The sequence below is a fragment of the Mixophyes fleayi genome, chromosome 3 (genome assembly GCF_038048845.1).
Source record: "Mixophyes fleayi isolate aMixFle1 chromosome 3, aMixFle1.hap1, whole genome shotgun sequence".
Taxonomy (NCBI): Eukaryota; Metazoa; Chordata; class Amphibia; order Anura; family Limnodynastidae; genus Mixophyes; species Mixophyes fleayi.
The window spans coordinates 188,051,455-188,072,380 of NC_134404.1; the positions used below are offsets into that span (position 1 = coordinate 188,051,455).

At 38.0% G+C, this 20,926-nt stretch overlaps 1 protein-coding gene across 3 annotated transcripts in view; it reads left to right on the plus strand.

The window, feature by feature from the left end:
* The window catches only part of FIG4 (FIG4 phosphoinositide 5-phosphatase), a 247,427-nt gene that overhangs the window by 2,233 nt on the left and 224,268 nt on the right, over window positions 1-20,926 (plus strand). For all 3 annotated transcript variants that reach the window (XM_075202905.1, XM_075202904.1, XM_075202903.1), the window contains exon 2: window positions 5,108-5,218. In XM_075202905.1, coding sequence (XP_075059006.1) covers window positions 5,153-5,218 — 66 coding nt within the window. In that variant the 5' untranslated portion in view covers window positions 5,108-5,152. The remainder of the gene's footprint in view (window positions 1-5,107; window positions 5,219-20,926) is intronic.

Genomic DNA, 20,926 nt, shown 5'->3' on the forward strand with positions numbered 1-20,926 from the left:
TGAGGGACAGGCTTTTTAGTGGAGTTAAGTTTTCTTTAACAGAGCATACAGTCAAGCTTCTCCAACTCATTTCTGATGCTCACAGTGGGTCTCTTCAAAATCTGTGTCATGCTAGTATCCTTCCATGTATGTATGTATGTATGTATGTATGTATGTATGTATGTATGTGAATATGTGTGTATAGGACGCTGCACTACATATCATTTGCTTTACAATATATATGACCAACAATTTGGGAGTAACAGCTGGGAAGAGTCAGAGCTAACACTCTCTTGAGGCCATCCATAGTTGCTGTCTCTTTTCTTTCAACAGTGAGTTAAATTTATGTTTTAAGATAGTTAATTTGTTTTAAAGCTAGACAATTTGGGATAATTAACTGATATTGAGCTTAAATATATAAATTAAAGTGCCATCTGCATATTGATGATATTCACATTCAAAAGAGATTTCACATTTAAGATTCAGGTTTGGAGTCTTGGAGCACCAGCACAGAAAGATTCAGAAAAATATTGGGTCCAACAATAGAAATAAGTGGTAGTAAAAAAGTATGACATCATTGGAGTGTCCAGATCTCGAAAAAAATCCAGGGTGTGTAGACAGTGGTTAGCACTTCTGTCTCGCAGCGATGGGGTCATGAGTTCGATACCCTAACAGGATCTTATCTTTGTGGAGTTTGTTTGTTCTCCCTATGTTTGCGTGGGTTTTCTTTGGTTACTGGGGTTTCCTCCCAAAGTCCAAAAACATACTGATAGGCTATTAGGTTATTTGGCTGCTAATAAGATTAACACTAGTCTGTGTGTGGTAGGGAATTTAGACTGGGGAAGGGACTGATGTGTATGACAAATATTCTTGTGATGATGATGATGATGTTTTACATTGTTATAGAGAAGAGGATATGGTCAACACATAATATATGATTTAAAACAATAAGCAATCTCAAATACCTCCCCTCCCCCACATTGGCATATTTACTTTGATCCTTTCTTATTCTTACTAAAGAGGCCCTGGGTGTATCATGATACTGCAGCATCATGTCTCATCAAGTCAGATTGTTTTAAATACAGTTCTGAAGCTAGTTAGTTGAATATATGCAAAATGTTTAAAAATTATCTTTTTGCCAGCTTTAAAAAAAGTAATCGCACTTTTAATGAAAAGTCTTGAATGTTTGTTGCGATTGCACACATGTCCATAAAGTGCATTCAGTGTTTGCTACGTGTTTAACGCATTTGTCATGCTTCATTTTAACCCATTGAAATTCCAGTTCCAGGCAAGTAGGACAGAGATTCAGAGGTGAACTTAGACGTGCTCACCGAGAGTCTTTCTCCTTCTCTTGCTACTCTGTTGCCAGTTGAGCGGGCATTGTATTCTGATCATGTAATCATGGTGTAGCAAATCACTCAAGGGGAGCCTCCTGATTAGCTCCGTGCACTTTATAGTGCAGGAAGCTCCTAATTGCTGTGCCGAATACAGTTGCAGTAACGCTATTCCTGTGTAACATCTGCTGAATTGTCTTGCATCATCATTGCCTGTCCTGACCCTTGCTTTGGACCTGACTATTCTCTGGTTCGCTTTGTGTCATGACCACTCCCTAAGACCATGGGGCAACCAAGTACCAGTGGGCACCTTTTTGCTCTATGAGAAAGGGGGCTACTAAAGCTGAAGACCAAGCTTGGCCTAGTTCAGGGGTTCATTACAGGAATTTCGACCTCTGGCCTTGCAAGGACAGAAGAACAGTTACTGCCATTATATGTCAAACAAAAGCAAATAGAAAACGCACCAAGAGGACTCAAACATGTTTTTTATTCATTCATTTATTTATTTATTTCATAAGCAGGACAGTTTAAAAAAAATAAAGAGAGCATATTCTTGATACTAAATGTCTTAAAATTTGACAGACATGGATGAGAGTGGAGTTGAGCGAAGTTCCGTCCATAGAAGATGCTATTTGCAGCCCCCCCCCCCCCCCCCCGGCAATAGTGGTGGGTGTAGCCCTAGCCCTTCCATGAGCAATTGCTGCTCACAGTAGCAGGAGAACTGTGGGCACAGCATGAGCTGGGGAGAGCTTTGCTTCTTCTAACCTCAACAATGAGCGTTGCTTTAGTGGAAGTACTTGTGAGTATGGATTTGGCAGAGACTGTTGCAGCTCTGATAGAAGATGGTAATGATCTGATTATAGAGTCTATAGTTGAAGTCTCTGCTGCCAGAGATTGTTACCTGTTTCAGCAACAGACAATGAATCTAATGTGGAGACTGTACAGATGTCTCCAATGTATTTTGCTTTAACTTTCGGACATGAGCCTATTGTTGTGAGTTAAACTTTTTGTGGACTGTAGGCCAATTCTGTTCAGTGGTAAGCATTATCAAAATGTGTACACCCTAGTACTTGGTACATACTTTCACATAGTTAGCTTTTGTGGATCTCTGCTGACTTTGAGACTATATACCTTATGTTTCCTTAATTTCATGGCACAGACTTCAAACAAAACATCCTTTCCTCACCTTTTGCCTCTCGTTTGCTTTCACCTGCCTTTTTATAAATTGTTTTTGCTGGTTACTCAACAAATTGCTTTTATTGTATTTATTATTGATAAGCCCTTTGCCTTCTTGCATACTTCCATTTGGATTTTTGTTGCTACCGTTTGTAATGATGATTAGTAGAGCCCTCTTTATTCCATTCAATGGTTATAATGCAAGTTAAATGCATGGAGGACAATTGTTCTACATTTCTCTTCTTAATATATTTACATGGCTGTATTGTATTACTGCTTATTAAGTTATGTTTCTGTTTTGTTTAAATTAACTTAATAAAGTAGTTTACTCACAGTGCTAATCCTGCAGGGGCAAAATGGTGTCATAATTCTTAATTACAGGTATGCAAGGGTTGCTGGATTACCTAGGCAACATGTTTGACATTACCTGTTACATTTTATGCATGGTTTGCCATTGGACCTTATGGCTCTTTCAGATAATTAGAGTTGTGTATATGTGGTTTGACTTGCCAGTCTGCTAGTCATACTTTGTGTATGTCAGATTAGCTTATGCACCATAGAGATAAGAAATGCCCTTGGTTGATGTGTGTTATCCACAGAATGACTGCAAGTAATTTCTCAAGCTTATGTACAGTATGTATGTATTTTGCATAAAATTGGTTGAACAGTATGTCGCGATCCAGGACGCACCTGAGCCTACTTGATGTGTGAGAGACAAAGCGTAAATCAAAAACAACGACCTCGTCTGTTTGAAAATTATTTAAAATCTTTCCTTTCTATCCCACACACTAACTTTGCCTTACCAATTATGCCACTGCCAAGGGTGTTCCTGAAGAGCTGACACTTGTACTGAGGAAGCCTTTGGTTCTCTCTAAATTAATCTACCACAATTCACATTTATCAGAGTTATTATAAAACAAATGATCTCCCCTGACCCATTGTGATCATAAACCAAAGTATCTCCTCTGCTTCAATTATGAAGCGTTTTAATACCAAGCTAAGTCTGCCAATAGAATTCCTAAGAACACAGAGACCTTAACCTATTAAGTGGAATTTAATATGGAAAATAAATCCACAATACTCAAGATGAAACAAAATGACATACCTGGCTATAATACAATAGTTTCTTATAATATAAAAGGAATAAATAACACAAAGTAATAAACTCACAAATCATCAGCTTGCTGGGAGAGGAAGAATTTTATGGAATACTTCACAATAAGAAATTGATTTCCGAAAGTGAACACAACTGTTAGATTTACAGAACGTTTTAAACATGCGTCAAGTGGCCATAGTCCCCTTCCAAATACAATTTAGTTGTTTATGACCTCCATTCATGCACCTTTCAAATAGTGTTTTCTTTACACTGGCCTAATGTATGTTCTTCAAAGATATTACCTTCAGACAACAGGTCAGAAGTTTCTCTACATTTACATACCAGACATAATGTAAGTATGATATTTGAGAAAATATGACATATTCCTGTGTCCTTAATTCCCTTCATTCATACTAATCTCAGCTGCTCTGCCCACTGTCACCCACTTGAGATATCCTGAGATATCACAGAACCACCAGAATTGTGAGGGGTCTGGTTTGGATATTATTCATATAAATTTAGAGAGAGATTTTAAGGGCTTTAGTTTTTACGAACATAAATTGGTATAGGGCACTCATCTGTAGCTACATGTCTGGAGCTCTATCCATAAATACCTCATGGGTAGTGCAGAAGAAGTTATCAGTGGAATCAGTGGTGCTATATAAATACATGATTATGATGATGACCAGTCAAAGAGATAAAGTAATTTAGTCTCCCTCTTTCAGGTTTTAACGCATAGCTGGACATAGAGTTCCTTGGAGCCAAACCAAGCAAAAGCTATGAATTAAATCACAAACGCATATTTGCAGCTCTGTATGACACAAAATTAGCTTGCATATCACAGAGCATATCTGTGCATTAGTAATCAGCAGTAGGAGCTTCAAACAAAGCTGGCTTTAAATATTTTTTCTTTATATGTAACTTGTTTTTGAGTACACATTTAAATGTGTGCATTATAACAAATTAATATATTTAAAGGTTGCAGCACAAAAGCAATACCTGTAATTTATCTATAGAGGTCAGAAGAGAGCCATATTCTACCATAATTGAAAGTGAATCATTTCTTTTGCAGAAGTATTAAATGCTCATAGCTAAGACACACATACATGAACAGATATAGATATAGATATATATATACCCTGCCTGACATGAAACATTTCCCAGATGGACCTTTATACTAGCTGCCCTAACCATTCTCTTGGGACAACCACACTCGCCAACTGCATCATTCCATCTATGTCACCAGCTGCATCATTCCACCTATGTCATCCGGTTTAAAAGCCCCTGTGTGTTGAAGCATTCACAAATAAACTGATACTGCCACAGAGTAATATTTTTTCAAATTGATCGCTTTAACTTAGGAAAGCTATGTGCATTATTTTTGGTTTATAGTGCTACTGTTGAAATTATAAGTCTGGTTAGTTCACATGACGTTTAATATCTAGTGTTCTAATTTTTGAGCTTTGACTTACTCTTGTTTAAACAATCAATACTAAATGTGATTCTTTGTTTTGGATTTAAGAGAAAAAACACTCTTCTGTCCTAAGAGCTGAATAATATCCTCATCATGATGACTCCTGCTGCCCCTCTTATAAGTGGAATTCAGAAGCTAATACTTTATGAGACAAGAGCGGTGAGTAACTGTATATTGTGCTAAGTTAATGTTTTTTTTGGTCAGTTAACAGTGTTTTAAGACACTCACTGGTTAAAACACAAAATTTACCCAGCTGTATTATGTTTCTAAAAATATACCGTCCTATTAATGATTTCACGCCTAGCTTACACTTTGTGAAACAAAGAATACAAAAATATATATTAAAATTTTAGAAAAAGTGTCTGTCATTGTACGATGTGAAATTTGAAAGGATTAAATGGTAATGTGCTATACGTATTTTCCTGTGTGTTTTCCTTACTTTGGGAATGTATAAATGTGTGTAGGCATCTGCTTGCAGCTTTCTGTTCCTTTGTAAGTATAATAAATTTGTCTGTGTATTCTATGCAATTGTTTCTGCATGTTATGAGGACCTGTCAGGTCCCCTGATTAATTACTAGCAATATTGGGAACCTCGAAGTCCCTTCTGGATCTAGGGCTGGCCGCCGCTGTCTTTATGTTGTGGCCATCTGATGTATGTATAATCATTAAGCACTTGGCAGTGACATCATCCAGCTCTCGCATAATAAGTTCCCACTTGACCATCACAAGATGTCAGAGTTGAGAGGAAGATAGAAGTCCGCCCTGGGTTGTCTCATCATAATACAGGGCGGGAGAAGCAGACACTGAAATGTTGAAATAAAAATAGAAATCTGTATAAGTGGGGCTAAAGCCAGATGTGGCCATTCTGGTGATGTCACTGGAGTTTCCCCATCAGGGGCAGAGTGTCTAGGTCTAGTCAGTGACCTCTATACTTACCTTGTAGCACATTTTAACATTTTGCTCTTGTAACACAAATATGTACAATTTGCCAAGGCTCTTTTCTTAGAAGAAAATTCTAACATTTTTCTGACCGCTTCAGTTGGCCTGATCATAAATTGATACATGTAACAACTTATTAACTTGTGCGTTAACACAGGAGATATCAAGCTTCATTCTTTGTCCGTACACTTGCAGTTCAGGTTGGCCTGTTCGTACATATTATTATTAAATGTATGTAACATTGTAGCTTGAGGCCAGCCAAAGACTGTGGGTCAGGAAAGGAGTGTGGCAAACAGTATGTGTGATGTGTTAAATGGATGTGATGGACAGGATAGAAGTTGCCAAAGGTTTTGTTCCTACAAGGTTCCAAAGATGAAAATACTATCACAGCTGTCCCAGCACTCGACTCGGTTGCCCAAGCAAATTTCATACTGTGTGGGGAAAAATACCTTTGAGCCCTTTTGATCGATATTTGTTTTTCCCCTTTGTTGTCCACACCTAAAAGAAAGTAGAAACAAAATAAAGTGTCTCTGGAAAAATAGTAAGCTTGCCCCTAGGTAGATTTCTTATGTTGTGTTAAATCACAAAATGTTAAATCATATTGTCAGCTGTACAATACTATACATCAAAAGCATCTAATAGTGGTGCTAATAAAATAGGCTATATCTGTGACTTGAGCTTGTATATCCTTTTGTGAGTATTAGGGAAAAATTTGATGTTCTAGTTTTATACATGATTTTGGTATGTATTGTTACTATATTTCACCTCTTTTATGTCTCTCGTCAGGATAAGCCCAGCTATTCTAGTCTTTCTGTTTTAAGAGCATAAATGTAGAAAATGTTTAGCAAATGTGGTCCCGTCATAACTATAGTTGTTTTTGAATAGATATTGTACCTACAATATCTATTCAAAAACAACTATAGTTATGACGGGACCACATTTGCTAAACATTTTCTGTAGTTTTTGTCTTTGGTGTGTCGGATGAATGCAGTGATGTCTGCGGCTGGCACATTGCGAACCTCAACATACATAGTTTTTCATGCTACATAGTTCAAATTGTTGACAGTGGGCAGTGGGAGCTGGGTGTAGACCGAGGACTGCAACAAAGATAAGTGCTATCTAACAGCCAAGTAAGGCCATCTATATCAGTACTTGGGGGTATATTTACTAAACAGTGGGTTTGAAAAAGTGGAGATGTTGCCTATAGCAACCAATCAGATGCTAGCAATCATTTATTTAGTACATTCTACAAAAAGACAGCTAGAATCTGATTGGTTGCATAGGCGACATCTCGCCTTTTTCAAACCCGCAGTTTAGTTAGTAAATATAACCCTTAGAGTTTACTGTCCAAAGCTTGAGATGGACTTGCTTTCTTACAAGATGTTTCGGGTTCATTCTAATGTGTCAGCCTACTCAGAATCTTTTCTGTGAACTACAATAACCGAGCTATACATATTGTTCACCTATAGCAGCCTCTTTTCCCTTAACATTAAACATGCTTACTGTACCTCTTTTGTTATATATCTTATGGTGTCTTAGTGAATTATGCATTCCAAAACCAGTGGCTTAATAAATAATAATGCATTCAGAAATTTTAGGATGTGGTTAAGTATAATCTAGCTGCTAGCCTAAGAGTTTGAAGAGATGAGAAAAACTGTATCTAGAGACCTACAGTATAAAAGGAAACTGAGAAACTTTTATGGTGTATATTAACACTATGACCACTTGGTGAAATTCTGTGTAAATGTTGAGTATTATAAAGGGTCTCGCGTAAATGCATTTATCACATATATAACTTGGACTAGAGGCCAAAATTGGACCATCTCACCACTAGCAATTTTAGACTTCAGCATACTTGTCACACTTGATCTAAAGCCATTGTCAGGTGTAATACTTAATGATATTGGAATTGTTGTGTCTTGCTGTGCTTGAGCATGTAGCCTAGACACTAATCGCCACAACCAGTGAAATTATATTTGTCATTTTATAGTGCGTTTTAGAAAATGTATTATTGCTATTGCTGAATTTTACTCTTTGTACATGCGTTTTTACATATATCTCCCTAATAGTTTTGTCTCTCTTAATGTTTTGACAGATAGGTGTCTTACTGTGTCTTGTCATAATTCTTTTATCAGATGACTCATTTTGAAAGTGTACCATGACGGACATTAAATGTTTATGAAGATAGATATTCTCATACAAGCTTGTTTCAACTAGTACCATAATATATGCTTTAGATACTTGCAGCTAGATTGCAAAGCTCCAAGTTGATATGATGAATAGGTTTGACATATTCATCAAAAGATCATTGAATGATCCGGCACCCTATTATTCCTGGCCAGTGGCTTAGTTGGTTAATAACGGTGGAATAAAATGTCGACATAGCATAAACTTAACAAACCATGTTTCATCAATGGCTATTTTCTTATGAAAACAGTTCTAGTGTGGTTTAGATGTGTTTTTGGCATGAGGCCTTCAACGTGTTTATTCCTCTGTGGGTGTTAGTTTGTGGTTCCAAGTGACATTCTATATTGAGGTCTTTCTACTGAAGCGTGTTGCTTGTGGAGTCACACATGCTGCCAACAGAGATTATAATTGGCTTATCACTTATTCCCTATCTACATCATGTGCAGAGGTATATATCTAACCTCTGCTCCAAACATCTGACATGTAGCTTAAATGTAAACAATCAGCTTGAAGACTAAGGCAATTAGACTTTCTAATTTGATAACTGCGCATATGAAAACAAGCTTCATTGGTTGCCTAGCAACCAAAGCAGAATCATATACTTACAGATATTTCCCACTAGTTGTATACTTTGCTTATTAATTGTTTTATTACTTGTGTCTGTGTTATAACAGCAATTTGATTCCTTAAATAAATCTATCCAAATATATATAGAAAGGTGATTTATTTATTTTTAAATCCAGTCTATTTTTATTAAAACTTTTACATTGCAAACAAAAAACATAACATCATACATCCTAAAAAGAAATACTAACTAAAAAATTACACAAATCCTAAAGAAATAGAGAGAACACCTGTGATGCATCATATCTACAGCAATAAACAATAATTTCAGAGACATTAGTGAAGTCAGGCCTCAACTTATGTTGAGCAATAAGGCCTAGCTCGTAGTTGGCATTTCAATTCTTTCTAAATTTGTTTGATGGTGTTGAGGTCAGGGCTCTGTGCAGGCCAGTCAAGTTCTCCCATATCAATCTCCGGAAACCGTTTTTTGATGGACTTCACTTTGTGCATGGGGGCACTGTTATGCTGAAACAGGAAAGGGCCTTCCCCAAACAGTTGAAAGCACACAAGTCTCTAGAATGTCATTGTATGCTGTAGTATTACGATTTTCCTTCGCTGGAACTAATGGGCCCAGACCATTATTCCTCCTCCACCAAACTTTACAGTTGGTAGGAAGCATTCTACTGGTATCTACCAAACCTAGATTCGTCCACCAGACTGCCAGATGGTGAACCGTATTTTGTCCCTCCAGAGAATGCATGTTCACTGCTTCAGATTCCAATGGCGGTGTGCTTTATACCACTTCAGTCGATCTGAGGATTGTGTGCATCCGCTCGGTCATGGAAACCTAATCCATGAAGCTCCCAACAAACAGTTCTTGTGAGTGTTGCAACCAAGGACAGATGATTTTAACGTGTCACACGCTCATTACTCGGCAGTCCAAATCTGTGGGCTACCGTTTTGTGGCTTAGCTGTTATTCTTCCTAGATGTTTCCACTTCACAGTAACAGTTTTTTCATTTGGCCTGGGTCAACTCTAGCAGGCGGTTTAGCTGTAACAGGGCAGAAATTTAACAAACTTACTCGGAAAGGTGGCATCCTTTGAAACGCCAGTGGGCATGAGGCCTTAATGTGTGAAGTATAGTATCATTGCTACTGTTTGGCATTGATAAAGTTTGCGTTAAAAATGGTTGTTTGTAATATTATATCTGACTAAGAATGCAAATGAGTGAAAAATATAAGGATACATATCATAGCTGTTAATATAGAATGGTTGCCAAATGATATTTGTAAAAATATTGCGTGCAGAAAATATGCCACATGGTGGCCTCTTCTTCAATAATAAATATATAATGGGCCTGATTTAGAGTTATGCGGAAATCCAGCTCTCAGGTGGGCATGCAGGGGGGTATCTTGTTGCCCAGAACCCAGACGACTGTGCTTAAATATCGTGATCTGCATCTCCTTTGATTTTCACATGTCAGACGTTAGCGCAGATAGCCCCTTCCTTACCTGGTGGTGACAGAGAACTATTCTGTAGAAGTGCTCAGCACCCCTTATACGAGCTGATAACTTGTATTCTATGATTTTCAGTATAGGTAAGTGCAAGGAGAGCTGATTGATGTCTTGTACACACACACATTGTGACATCACACTCCAGGGGACCTGCTGCTGCAAAGGAGCATTAAAGTAACATGGTTGGACTGTCCCAGTGAGTTTCTTAAGGGGGGAAAGGTTACTGATTAATTGACTAGAAATTATATTGAGTCTTATGGTTAGCTCAGTAAAGCTGTAAAGCTCCCCATGAGTCATTCACTTGAAATAGTGAAATATTTCTGAGATGGAAACTATTGGAATTGAAGAGAGAGGCTTCAAGTCATGCCAAAACAGTAGGGTCCTTCTCAGGTGTCCGTTTCTCTGTATACAGTGTGTTCTGGTGTCGACCATCCCGGCTGCATTTGCTGAAGGGAAGCAGACTTGTTTGGATTAAATTTGAATACCTGGAGAAGAAGGAATCCGTTATCTGGACATAAAATGACTTTATGGATCTAATAGGATGTACTCCAGGTATTGTATCTTGTGTGATATTGCTCTGCTCATGCCCAGAAAGTGGGCGTACGCTTATGCTCCCTATGCAGACTTGCATGTTTTTGGCACTTACCACGCCAGCGCCAGTAGGCTGAGTACGCTAAAGGTGTGTTCATGCAAATGCAGACTTGCAGAACCACGCATATACTACTGTTAGGAGGCGTATGTTTTGCACCTGCTATAGGGCAGGGCAAGTATGAGCTGCTGATGACTTACCTTATACCAGGTGCATTTACAGAGGCGGATACATCGGGAGATGTGTATGGCTCTACATATGGGTGGAAATATGCTTGTTTTCTGTGCTCTTTTTTTCTTTTCTTTTTTTATGTGCAATTTACTCCTGTTTTTTCTGTCCGTATGTTCGCAATTATTTGGGGGACTATAATTTAGATTGTGAACACCCATTTGTACTGTATTCCATGATTGCGCAGAATTTTGGTCATTGGGGCGAATTCTGTCTTTTCACCAACTTGGCTCTGGATGAGTCCAAATAGGAATCTATATTTTGGAATTTGTTTAACTATTAAAAAGTGACCTTTTAACAGAAGATTTCTTGGTCTTCCCTTTCCCAGGTGTTTTGGCCTAGGCAACCTATGAGAAGATCCATATTGGTAGCAGCAGGCAGCATGGTTTTTAGAAGTTCTTGCAGATATGGCATCAGTGGTGTGTTTGTTTATTTTTTAACGTATACCCTCTGTGTACAGGTTGTTTGTGCAGGCGCAGTCCTCCATACTATTTTTATGTGTAATTGGGGTCTTCCAAGGTCATGCTGTGGAGAGGAATAAATAAAGGTGTTTAATAAATAATAAAATCATTGACTCTATTTTCCAGGTTCTCAGTGTCTCGTCAATTGCAGCTTTCATTTTGGATATTGTGGTCGATAAGGAGTTAATTCTTTCTGTTTCAAATTTCTTAAAGAAAGACCAGATCAATATGGCTGTCACTGGACTGCCACTGTAGAGTTCAGTTTCTTCTTCATCAGAAGCCTGCTGTGAGGTTGAGGAAGTCAACTTCCCCCCTACCGGGTTGGAGCATTGGTGCCATCTTAGAAATGGCCAGACAGCTTGTCTTGTTTGAAAGAAGCTGTTTTTGGCTCCCGCGCTCAGTTTTTTCAGATTTTTCTGGGAAATGATTGATCCTGGCGCTCTAATCCTTCTGAAGAAGTGTGCAGGTCTCGGGTAATTGCTGTTGTTTTATTGCTTTAATTACAGGCTGACCAGAGCACAATCTGTTGCTATCCGGAACAGGCACTTTTTATTCCCCTTTTGGTAGCTTATTAGAATGTAGTATACTTTTTTTTTAATGTAAATGGTGATTATAGTGTGTCCATTTGGAAATAATACATGTTGAAGATCTGTATGTTAATGTGTTTACTGTCCTCCGTTATTTGCTGTTCTAAAAAATACTGTTTGTTTTTTAAAATTAATTTTACAGATTATTATTGTTCTCCCTTTCAATAAATATACCTTTTAAGGCCAATAAAACAAACAAACCAATGTTTAAATGAAATATTTGGTCTGAAAGGTCGTGAAAACACCTTAGTTACAAAGGGGTTAAGGTTGTCCAAAGAAAACATAGCTGTCCTGGTCCACTCAATGTTGCAATATAGACATGATTAACATTGACAGTTGATTTATGTTGCAAAGACCCATACAATTTGCCTACTTGGTCTTTACATTAATGTAAAGGGCTTAATCAATGACTGCATTTCAAATGGCCATTGATTGTTTCTTGTACTTATATTTTTCCCTATGCTACACGTTTTGCAATTAGCTATAACATGTAACAAGTGTAACCTGTAATCATTAGAGAGGAGCTAAACATGAACATCAAAATGCACTGTGTTAAGTAATCGTAACTTGCTGGAATCATTTACCTTTTATGAAATGTTTAATGCTAGTCTGTTTATTAGTTGTTGCCTTCCCCTCTACAAGTTATGACAATTCAGGTCATTTATAATGTGCAAAACCTGCTGACCAATTTGATTTGCGCAAGTAAGTCTAGATGTCTGCTGATGCGCGTGGTTTTGTGGTGCAAGATGGTAGTGTTTGCAGATGAGCAGAAGTTTGGCAGAATGAAGTGAGATTGCTGAAATGAAATAAAGAGGAGTTCCTGTACTTTCAATAGAATGTTTTTTTTTTTTTCTGCGTCTCCATGTTGCAGATTAGCGGTACATCATATTGCAAGGCACTCTCCAAGCGATTTAATGCAAAGCTTCACACACACGTTTAGCAGCCGCTGTTCCATAGATGCTCTATATATTCACCAGTACTTTGATGCCCCCAGGACTTGGCTCACAGTAGTAGGAACTTAAATATGTGGCAGCTTTGTAGGTATATAGGACCGATAACTTGTAATAGGCAATTTAATTTTACAGCTTAATATTTTGCGCAGATAAACATTAGTAATCTTCAGAGCTTCTGAAAATGTCCAACGTTTCAGAAAAATAAAAGGGGCAGCAGTTTTTATGCTATATCTTTTTAATTCAAATATACAAGATATGTTCAAATGTAGCCTGCACTTTGCATAAAACTTACTAAGCCACACTTCTATTCCATGACGTATCAGGGAAAATAAAGCTTCTTTTACTTCATTTTGAAAACATTTGGTTACAATAGCTCCCCCATGTACACACGTGACTGAGTATTGTCAGAGGCTATTACTTAACAATGTTTTCATAATTAAATAAGCCTTTTCAACTGAAGAGTTCTATAATATAAAGAGTGACGGTAGAGGTTTTTTTTAGGGAAGAAATTATTAAGACTATGGACATGATAATGTGACTTCTATATGTACTGTATGTCTCATTGTTCAACCTATCAGTTAAAGGGACTTTATCATCAAACAATTTCCATACCCTGCCTTGGGTGGTGGTTGTAAACTGATGGGAGTTGTAGTGACCCTTTTGGTATAAGGAGTGAGATTGGGTTCCAGTGAGGGCTCTCGTTGCCACCTTGACCTGTATACAGTATTGTTGGCTTTTGTTCACTGAGATGGTTGTTATAAGGGGAGCTAGTATTTTTATTTCTTTATTTCTAAACCAATATGCAATCATACCATATATATCTCCTACTACCGTTTCACTGCCAACATTAAAATGAATACTACAAGCCTCATTGTATCTTCCCCTGTTCTACCTGTCGCATGCATCTTCCCCTACTCAATACACATGCATCACTGTATCTCTTGATTTCTCTATTCCCCACAGTACATCGTATCCATACTCTTTCGGTAACTCTGCCTGCCAGCCTAATGGAATCCTCAGGCTGCATTCTCGTAGTCCAGTGTAAGAGGTGTTAAGGACGGTACTCAAAGCATCAAAGACCCCCCTCCCTTTCACTGCTAGTCAGTAATTCACTCCGCTGCTGCTGCCAGTGATTACAGTCGCACAGAAAACAAAATAGTATGGATAACAGGTACCAGGAGATGGCGCTATTTGTAATACTATATTTGTGCCCTGTTCAGATGCTGCGTTCAACTGAGTGGTGATCAACCATGTGTGTGTCATGCATGGAGATTGCTCCATGCTAGTTCACAGAAGCTTCTGAGCAGCACCAATGGATCAATTTTCTTTCACCACAGTGGGAAGCAATAACTGTCACCAGTATGTAGAGCAAAAATATTGTCTGGGACCAATGAGGTGGAGATAAGTAGAGGAAAGTCCTTATATTGGACTCTGAAAGTGGAGCTGAAGGATTCCATTGAATGGGTGAAGATGGATCAGGGAAACCATATGATACATTTATAAAAGGGTCTTTGACATGGAAATGTACGGTTTGGTTCTCTTTGCACACTGTTCTATGACATTTTCCATACCCTGATTAGTCCCCTGGAAAAGGTGGTCAAACCTTTTTGTTTATCTAGCTACCCATTTTAGTTTCCAATTACATAGAGCTTCTTTTGTTAATATATTAAAATAGATTCGTTTTTGATAGACATTAACTAGGTGGGGGAGGGGAGGGAGAACAAATTGCAAAAATTATTTTACATAATTATTACCTTTTTCATAGTAATCCCAGAAAATGACCCTGAAATCTATTCATCAAATTCTGCCGAGTAGCAATATATACTCTTTACCCCAGATCATTTGGAGTTAGGGACAAAATGTTCTGACTGTTATGCATTGTGCAAACACCATTCACAATTGAACACTGTTATCACAGATCACAAGGCCAGGAGCTATATAAAAAAGTTCCCTGCCCCATATTTGCAGCTGCTGGCTGTCATTTTATAGCTTTTCAGGGGTTGTGCAGAAGTTCGATCATCATCATCGGCTATTTATATAGTGCCACTAATTTCGCAGCGCTGTACAGAGAACTCACTCACATCAGTCCCTACCCCATTGAAGCTTACAGTCTAAATTCCCTAATGCTTACACACACAGACTGAGAGTGACTAAGATCAATTTTAATAGCAGCCACTTAACCTGCTAGCATGTTTTTGGAGTGTGGGAGGAAACTGAAACACCCGGCGGAAACCCACGCAAACACAGGAGAACAAACAAACTCTGCACAGATAAGCCCATTGTCGGGAATCAAACTCATGACCCCAGTGCTGTGAGGCAGAAGTGTTAACTACTAAGCCACCGTTCTGCCTATCTAATCTTCAGAATGATGTTTATAAACGTCATAGCGCTGCATCGTGTCATGTTTTACACATCAGAACATTTTATTTTCCATAAATTTGCAATAGCATGCAGTATTCTCTGCAAAAACTTTTGCCGGCCATGTGGCATTAAGAAATAGCTGGGTGGTGGCAGTGTAATAACCTGCAATAATGAAAATATTGTTCACACTTAAATTACTTAAAAACACCTTTGCAGTTATTGCCCACTTGCTGACTGGACACTAATATTATTTTATAATTAATTATATTTTTTTATTCGCTCTCCAACCCTTGCCCCCACCCATTTGAAATACACTGACAATTTGCTGTAAAGTACACACAACTTGCTATTCACAAGCAGAGCTGTGTGAAGCGGGGCATGCCTCCTAACTGTCCCTACAGTCCCGATTGAGTGGGACTGTCACCCAAAATTGGAGCTATTCGACCAGAACCTGTACAATTAGCAGATTGTTGGGGCCCTGTTTGGAAAAATGCTAGGTACATAAAATATGGAAAGTCAAGCAGTGAGTGAAGTTCGTAACTCCCTCACCCGCACCAGCCTGAACTTCAAATCAGTAGCGCCCATGTTTAATAACACTACTCAACAAATTTTAAAATATTTTCTGCATCTGGCATGTGAATGTTTTTGGTTTTTTTTTGCCTAATTTAGGAATACTGAATTCAATGGAAAAATCAGATTAGCTCTATAATGTAATTTTTATTAGATGCACACAAATAACAAGAGCGGTAATAGCTATATCTGAAAAAAGTAAGAGAAGTGAAAATTTCAATTCATCTCTGTAGAATTTAAATATTTTCATCTTATTCATTTATAAAAAAAACCCTAATAAACCTATAGAAATACTTAAAAACTGCAGAAACTAAACTTCAGAAACTCGTAACAATCTATAGCCGTAATGTAATTGTTAATAAAAAATAAAATGTAAAATTTTAGGTAATTAGGATGATGCAGTGTCCCAGCGTCCTTGGTAGTGATGCTCCATTGTCAAAATGTCTTGGTAAAAATGTTTCCCCTGTTCATCACTTACACTGCCCAGGTTGTCATGGCTGTCTAGATGGGAAGGTAAAAAGTGAATTGTAAGTGACATTCTAGAATCCATATTCTTGTAGTTGTCCAATGGACACGTAGTTGGCCTCTTTTCTGGTCCTTAAAAATTCCCGCACAGCAGCCTTGAAGGAGGACTAAGCAGCAGACTCAAGTTCCATGAATTTGGCGTTAAATATTTAATCCATATGCAGTTTCCTTATTTGGGAGCCTACAAACATGCCTTCTTTTAGCTTTGCTTCGCTTCGGAAATTGTTCCTTCAGATAACGGAAAGCCTGACCTTCTTTATCCAGAGCTTTCACAAAATTCTTCTTTAGTCCCAACTTAGTGTGAAGCGGAGGTAAAATGATTTTATGTGGCTCAACCATTTGAATGTACATTTTTCTCTCCAGCAACATAGGGTTCTCTCTCTGGCCACTTCTTTGTGATATAGTGATTTTTTTAGTGTCTCAGCTGTCCCATAAACCTAAACAGAAAACAGTAGTACTTTGTGAATCCACCTTGCAGACCTAACAGCAGTGCAACTATCTTTAAGTCACAACAGAGATTCCATCTATGACCCTCATACTTGATTTCCTCCAACAACACAGCCATACATTCATAAGTTTCTTTCATGTGTACTGCATATCCAGAGACACTGAAGGGAATCTTGACGAGCACTTACTGTGATTAAATACTTTACTTTTCAAATTTAAATTGTTCAAAATAACCCAAAAACCTTACACGATTGCAAATTTCTGAAGGTTTATTTAGATTCTACACACACAATTACATGGAAATTGATATATATTAAAATATCAGACGTAAAATGGCTGTTGAGTGGTCTATTTAAACCTCGCTACTTGCAAATCATTAGCAGACATTAAATTAATAGCATTTACATTTAATAAATAAACATCTTTCCTCCCCAACCTGCCCTGACATTATCTTAAAAGTTTTTATTAATAAATAATTCTATAAATAAATACCCCCTCCCCCAAATTGCCCCATTTAATAAATAGTCCTACTTCTTCCCAAACTCAGCCTCGCATTCAGTTATGTAGCTGATAAGCCTCATTGCTATTGTAATATATTTTTACATGTCCGTTGACCATATAAAAAATCTGTAATATCCAGACTGTCAGTTTTCTTATACAATGAAATATGCACAATTAATATTGTACTAAGTTCTCTAGATGCCAATATATTTTGATATATATTTCTGAAAGACCATCTATTGCTGATGCATCATATGCTGATGTGACCCTGATATGCTCCCAATTTAGGTTAGGTGGTGGTGGTACCTTTGGGCGGTAATGCAGACACGGAACGTCGGACAGAGCCGGACATCAAGTTAAAAAAGACGGGTAGAGCGCCCGTGAAATAGGTCCTGGGGAGAACACTGGTGTCGGGAGATCACAGTAGAGACTTCACAGTCACTGCTGTGTATAGAACAGGGAAATATACATTTGGGGAAGCTTGTATTGTTTATTTAAATTTGTGAGTGTAGGCAGTATTATGACAAGGCAGTAGGAGCATTAAGTGGTATAATTATGTGTAGTTGGTGCTAGGAGGAAGGTCCTATCCATGGCATGCTTTCTTCCCTCGACAGGAGCGTATCTTACTTTGCTTTAGTGTAAATATTTAAGGCACTCTAACTTCAAAATGTTTTTTGCTTGAAGGAAAATTCAGCCAAAAAAAGGTTATTTCTCTCATAACTCTCGCTTCTTCTTACTAGTAGTCTTGCACTGTTTCCCTGCCTGAGACCTTCATGGTTCAAGTGTTACTCCTACCTCTGGTGTCTGTAATGGTCACTTTTGTTTCACAGACAAAGTATGTAAACTGTGGAGTCCAGGAGGAGATTCTACTTATCAGCCCACAGCTGATTCACAAGTAACATATTAGTTGCTGTGTAAGCATGTAGTGCTATACACATCCAATATCTAATTATTGGAAAATGTTTTCCTAGTACAGTGTAAGCCAGATAACTCCTATAGGCTTAATGACCACAGGTAGATGACCTAGATTTAATGGCTAATAGAAGCCTGGCAATATGGAATTCAAAGCTGAGGCTCCAATAGAGGTAACTATTGGCGAAAAAGATGTCTTAGTATATAAACACTACAGTACATAATAGTAGATGTAATAATTAGCAAAGCTTTATCACAAATAATAAAGGGGCTTTATCTCCAAGCAACAGTAATGACTAAATATTTTAGTTAAACATTAATTATGTTTTAAAATTAGCACTGTTTTGTCTAATTTTTCAGATCTTTTAACATTATCCACAGACCTCTATTGTGACCTAAACAAGGCTTTCCATGTTTTCTCAGTCTTTTAACTTTATTATTTTCTGTACCACCTCCTGCTGAGCTACACACTGAGTTAATTGGTTGAAGGAGCAGAACAACAAGGACAATGTCCAATAAATCAACACTTTGCATCAGCTGTTGGTCGCATGCTGTTCAGAACTTTAACAGCATGTGTATTGCACAGATAGAATCGGGATCAAGTTGTTCTGATGCCTATCGATAGATAGACCATCTTCTTGAGTAGCATTTTTACTTTTTGCAACTGGCTCTATTTTGGATCATGGGCAGCCAAGGTCCAAGGGCACTTTTTCATTTGATTATTTGGTTTTGTCAAAATATTGTTTTCTGCACATTTGATGCTTTTATTTACTGTGTTAAAGTTACAAAGGTGACACTGCTCAGTTTTGTTAAAGTATATACTTCTTTTGATAAGGAAAGAATCAGTTTGCCCAGTATATAGCAATATATATGCCAGCAATAGTTTTGAGCTATGTTTCTGTATAGGCGAAACGCTCTGCCCTTGCATGAGCCATACCTCCTTCCACAAAATTGTTTTATTGTGGAAATATTATCTCATTGACAGACCTGAATGTGACGAATGCAAAAACAAATGCAATTTAGGGCAACCTACTTTTAATAACACCTATAACCTCATCTGTCTTGTGCACCTATAATCTCAGGCACTGTGACACTGGTTTAGCATATGGTGACAGATATATATATTACACAACATTTTTTCCCCCAGCACACTGCAATAGCCAGCAACAGATCTGCCATTTCTACTGTAGATAAAAATGCAAAAGTCTTTGTTGCATACATTTGCAAATGTGTGCAACAAAGACTTTTGCATTTTTATCTACAGTAGAAATGGCAGATCTGTTGCTGGCTATTGCAGTGTGCTGGGGGAAAAAATGTTGTGTGTAGTTTCCTTGCAGGATAACCCCACCCTGTCAAGCACCTGTTATGGCCTATAAATTGATTTGAGCAGCTTCCACTTTTGTATTTGTCTGAGAGGCATGTTGGTGTCAGTAGCTGAGAGGGGGTACTGGCACTGAATTGCTGTTTGGAGGCTTCTGGGGTACCTCTTTGGTAAGTTGGCTCTCAATTTAAAAATACATATGTATGGCCCAAATATATGGGACTCTCATTGTTTAGAGTAGGACCATCCTATTAGCAAAAGCGCCTTGGCGTGGCGGATGGCTTAAACATACATTTGCAAATGTGTGCAACAAAGACTTTTGCATTTTTATCTACAGTAGAAATGGCAGATCTGTTGCTGGCTATTGCAGTGGGCTGGGGGAAAAAATGTTGTGTGTAGTTTCCTTGCAGGATAACCCCACCCTTTCAAGCACCTGTTATGGCCTATAAATTGATTTGAGCAGCTTCCACTTTTGTAGATATATATATTACCTAGGCTCCTAACCTACTGTTTTTAAAACCCCAGGAAAATGTCTGCGGTGCAGTACCTGTGAGCTGCTGTAGGACTATAGGCGAGTTGAAAAGCCAGAAAAGGGTCCTGGGGTTTATGGATGGAGAGAGTAGAGTGGGCTCCATCCATAAAGCCTGTTAACCACGTCTTCCAGGTTACCAGTGATCTTGCTGGTAATCGGGAGTTGCACCTGAGTGGTGCAGGTAAAAGGCTGCAAGACAGCCCAGTCACTCTCTCGCTGCTTGGGGACTGAGATTCCGTAGTCTCTGGGAGAAAAGCCTGTTATTTGCCTATAAGTGAACTGTGCTGAGACTGGTTATGTTTTACTTTAATATACTAGCCAGGTGTTTATTTTGAAGTTTTCTTTTATTTATTTTCTTAATAAAACTGTCTGAGACCAGTTGAACCAAATGATTTGTCTTGTGTGACTTTTCTGCTGCTATACATTACCGTCTACCCCAGGAGACGAAACCTGTTCCCCTCACATGCTTACAGTACTTTTATGTACATTAAAAATGATGACCTTGTGCTCCAGAGTGTCCTGCCATCACCAATATTGGTACCAAGAATTGTTTTGTTTTTTTCTCTTTACCACAGTGTTAAAACTGAAATCTGTGTGTTTAATATAGCAGGAGAAAATCAATATACAAGTGGCTACAACTTTAATATACTTTACTTGAAGCCAACAGCAAAACTAT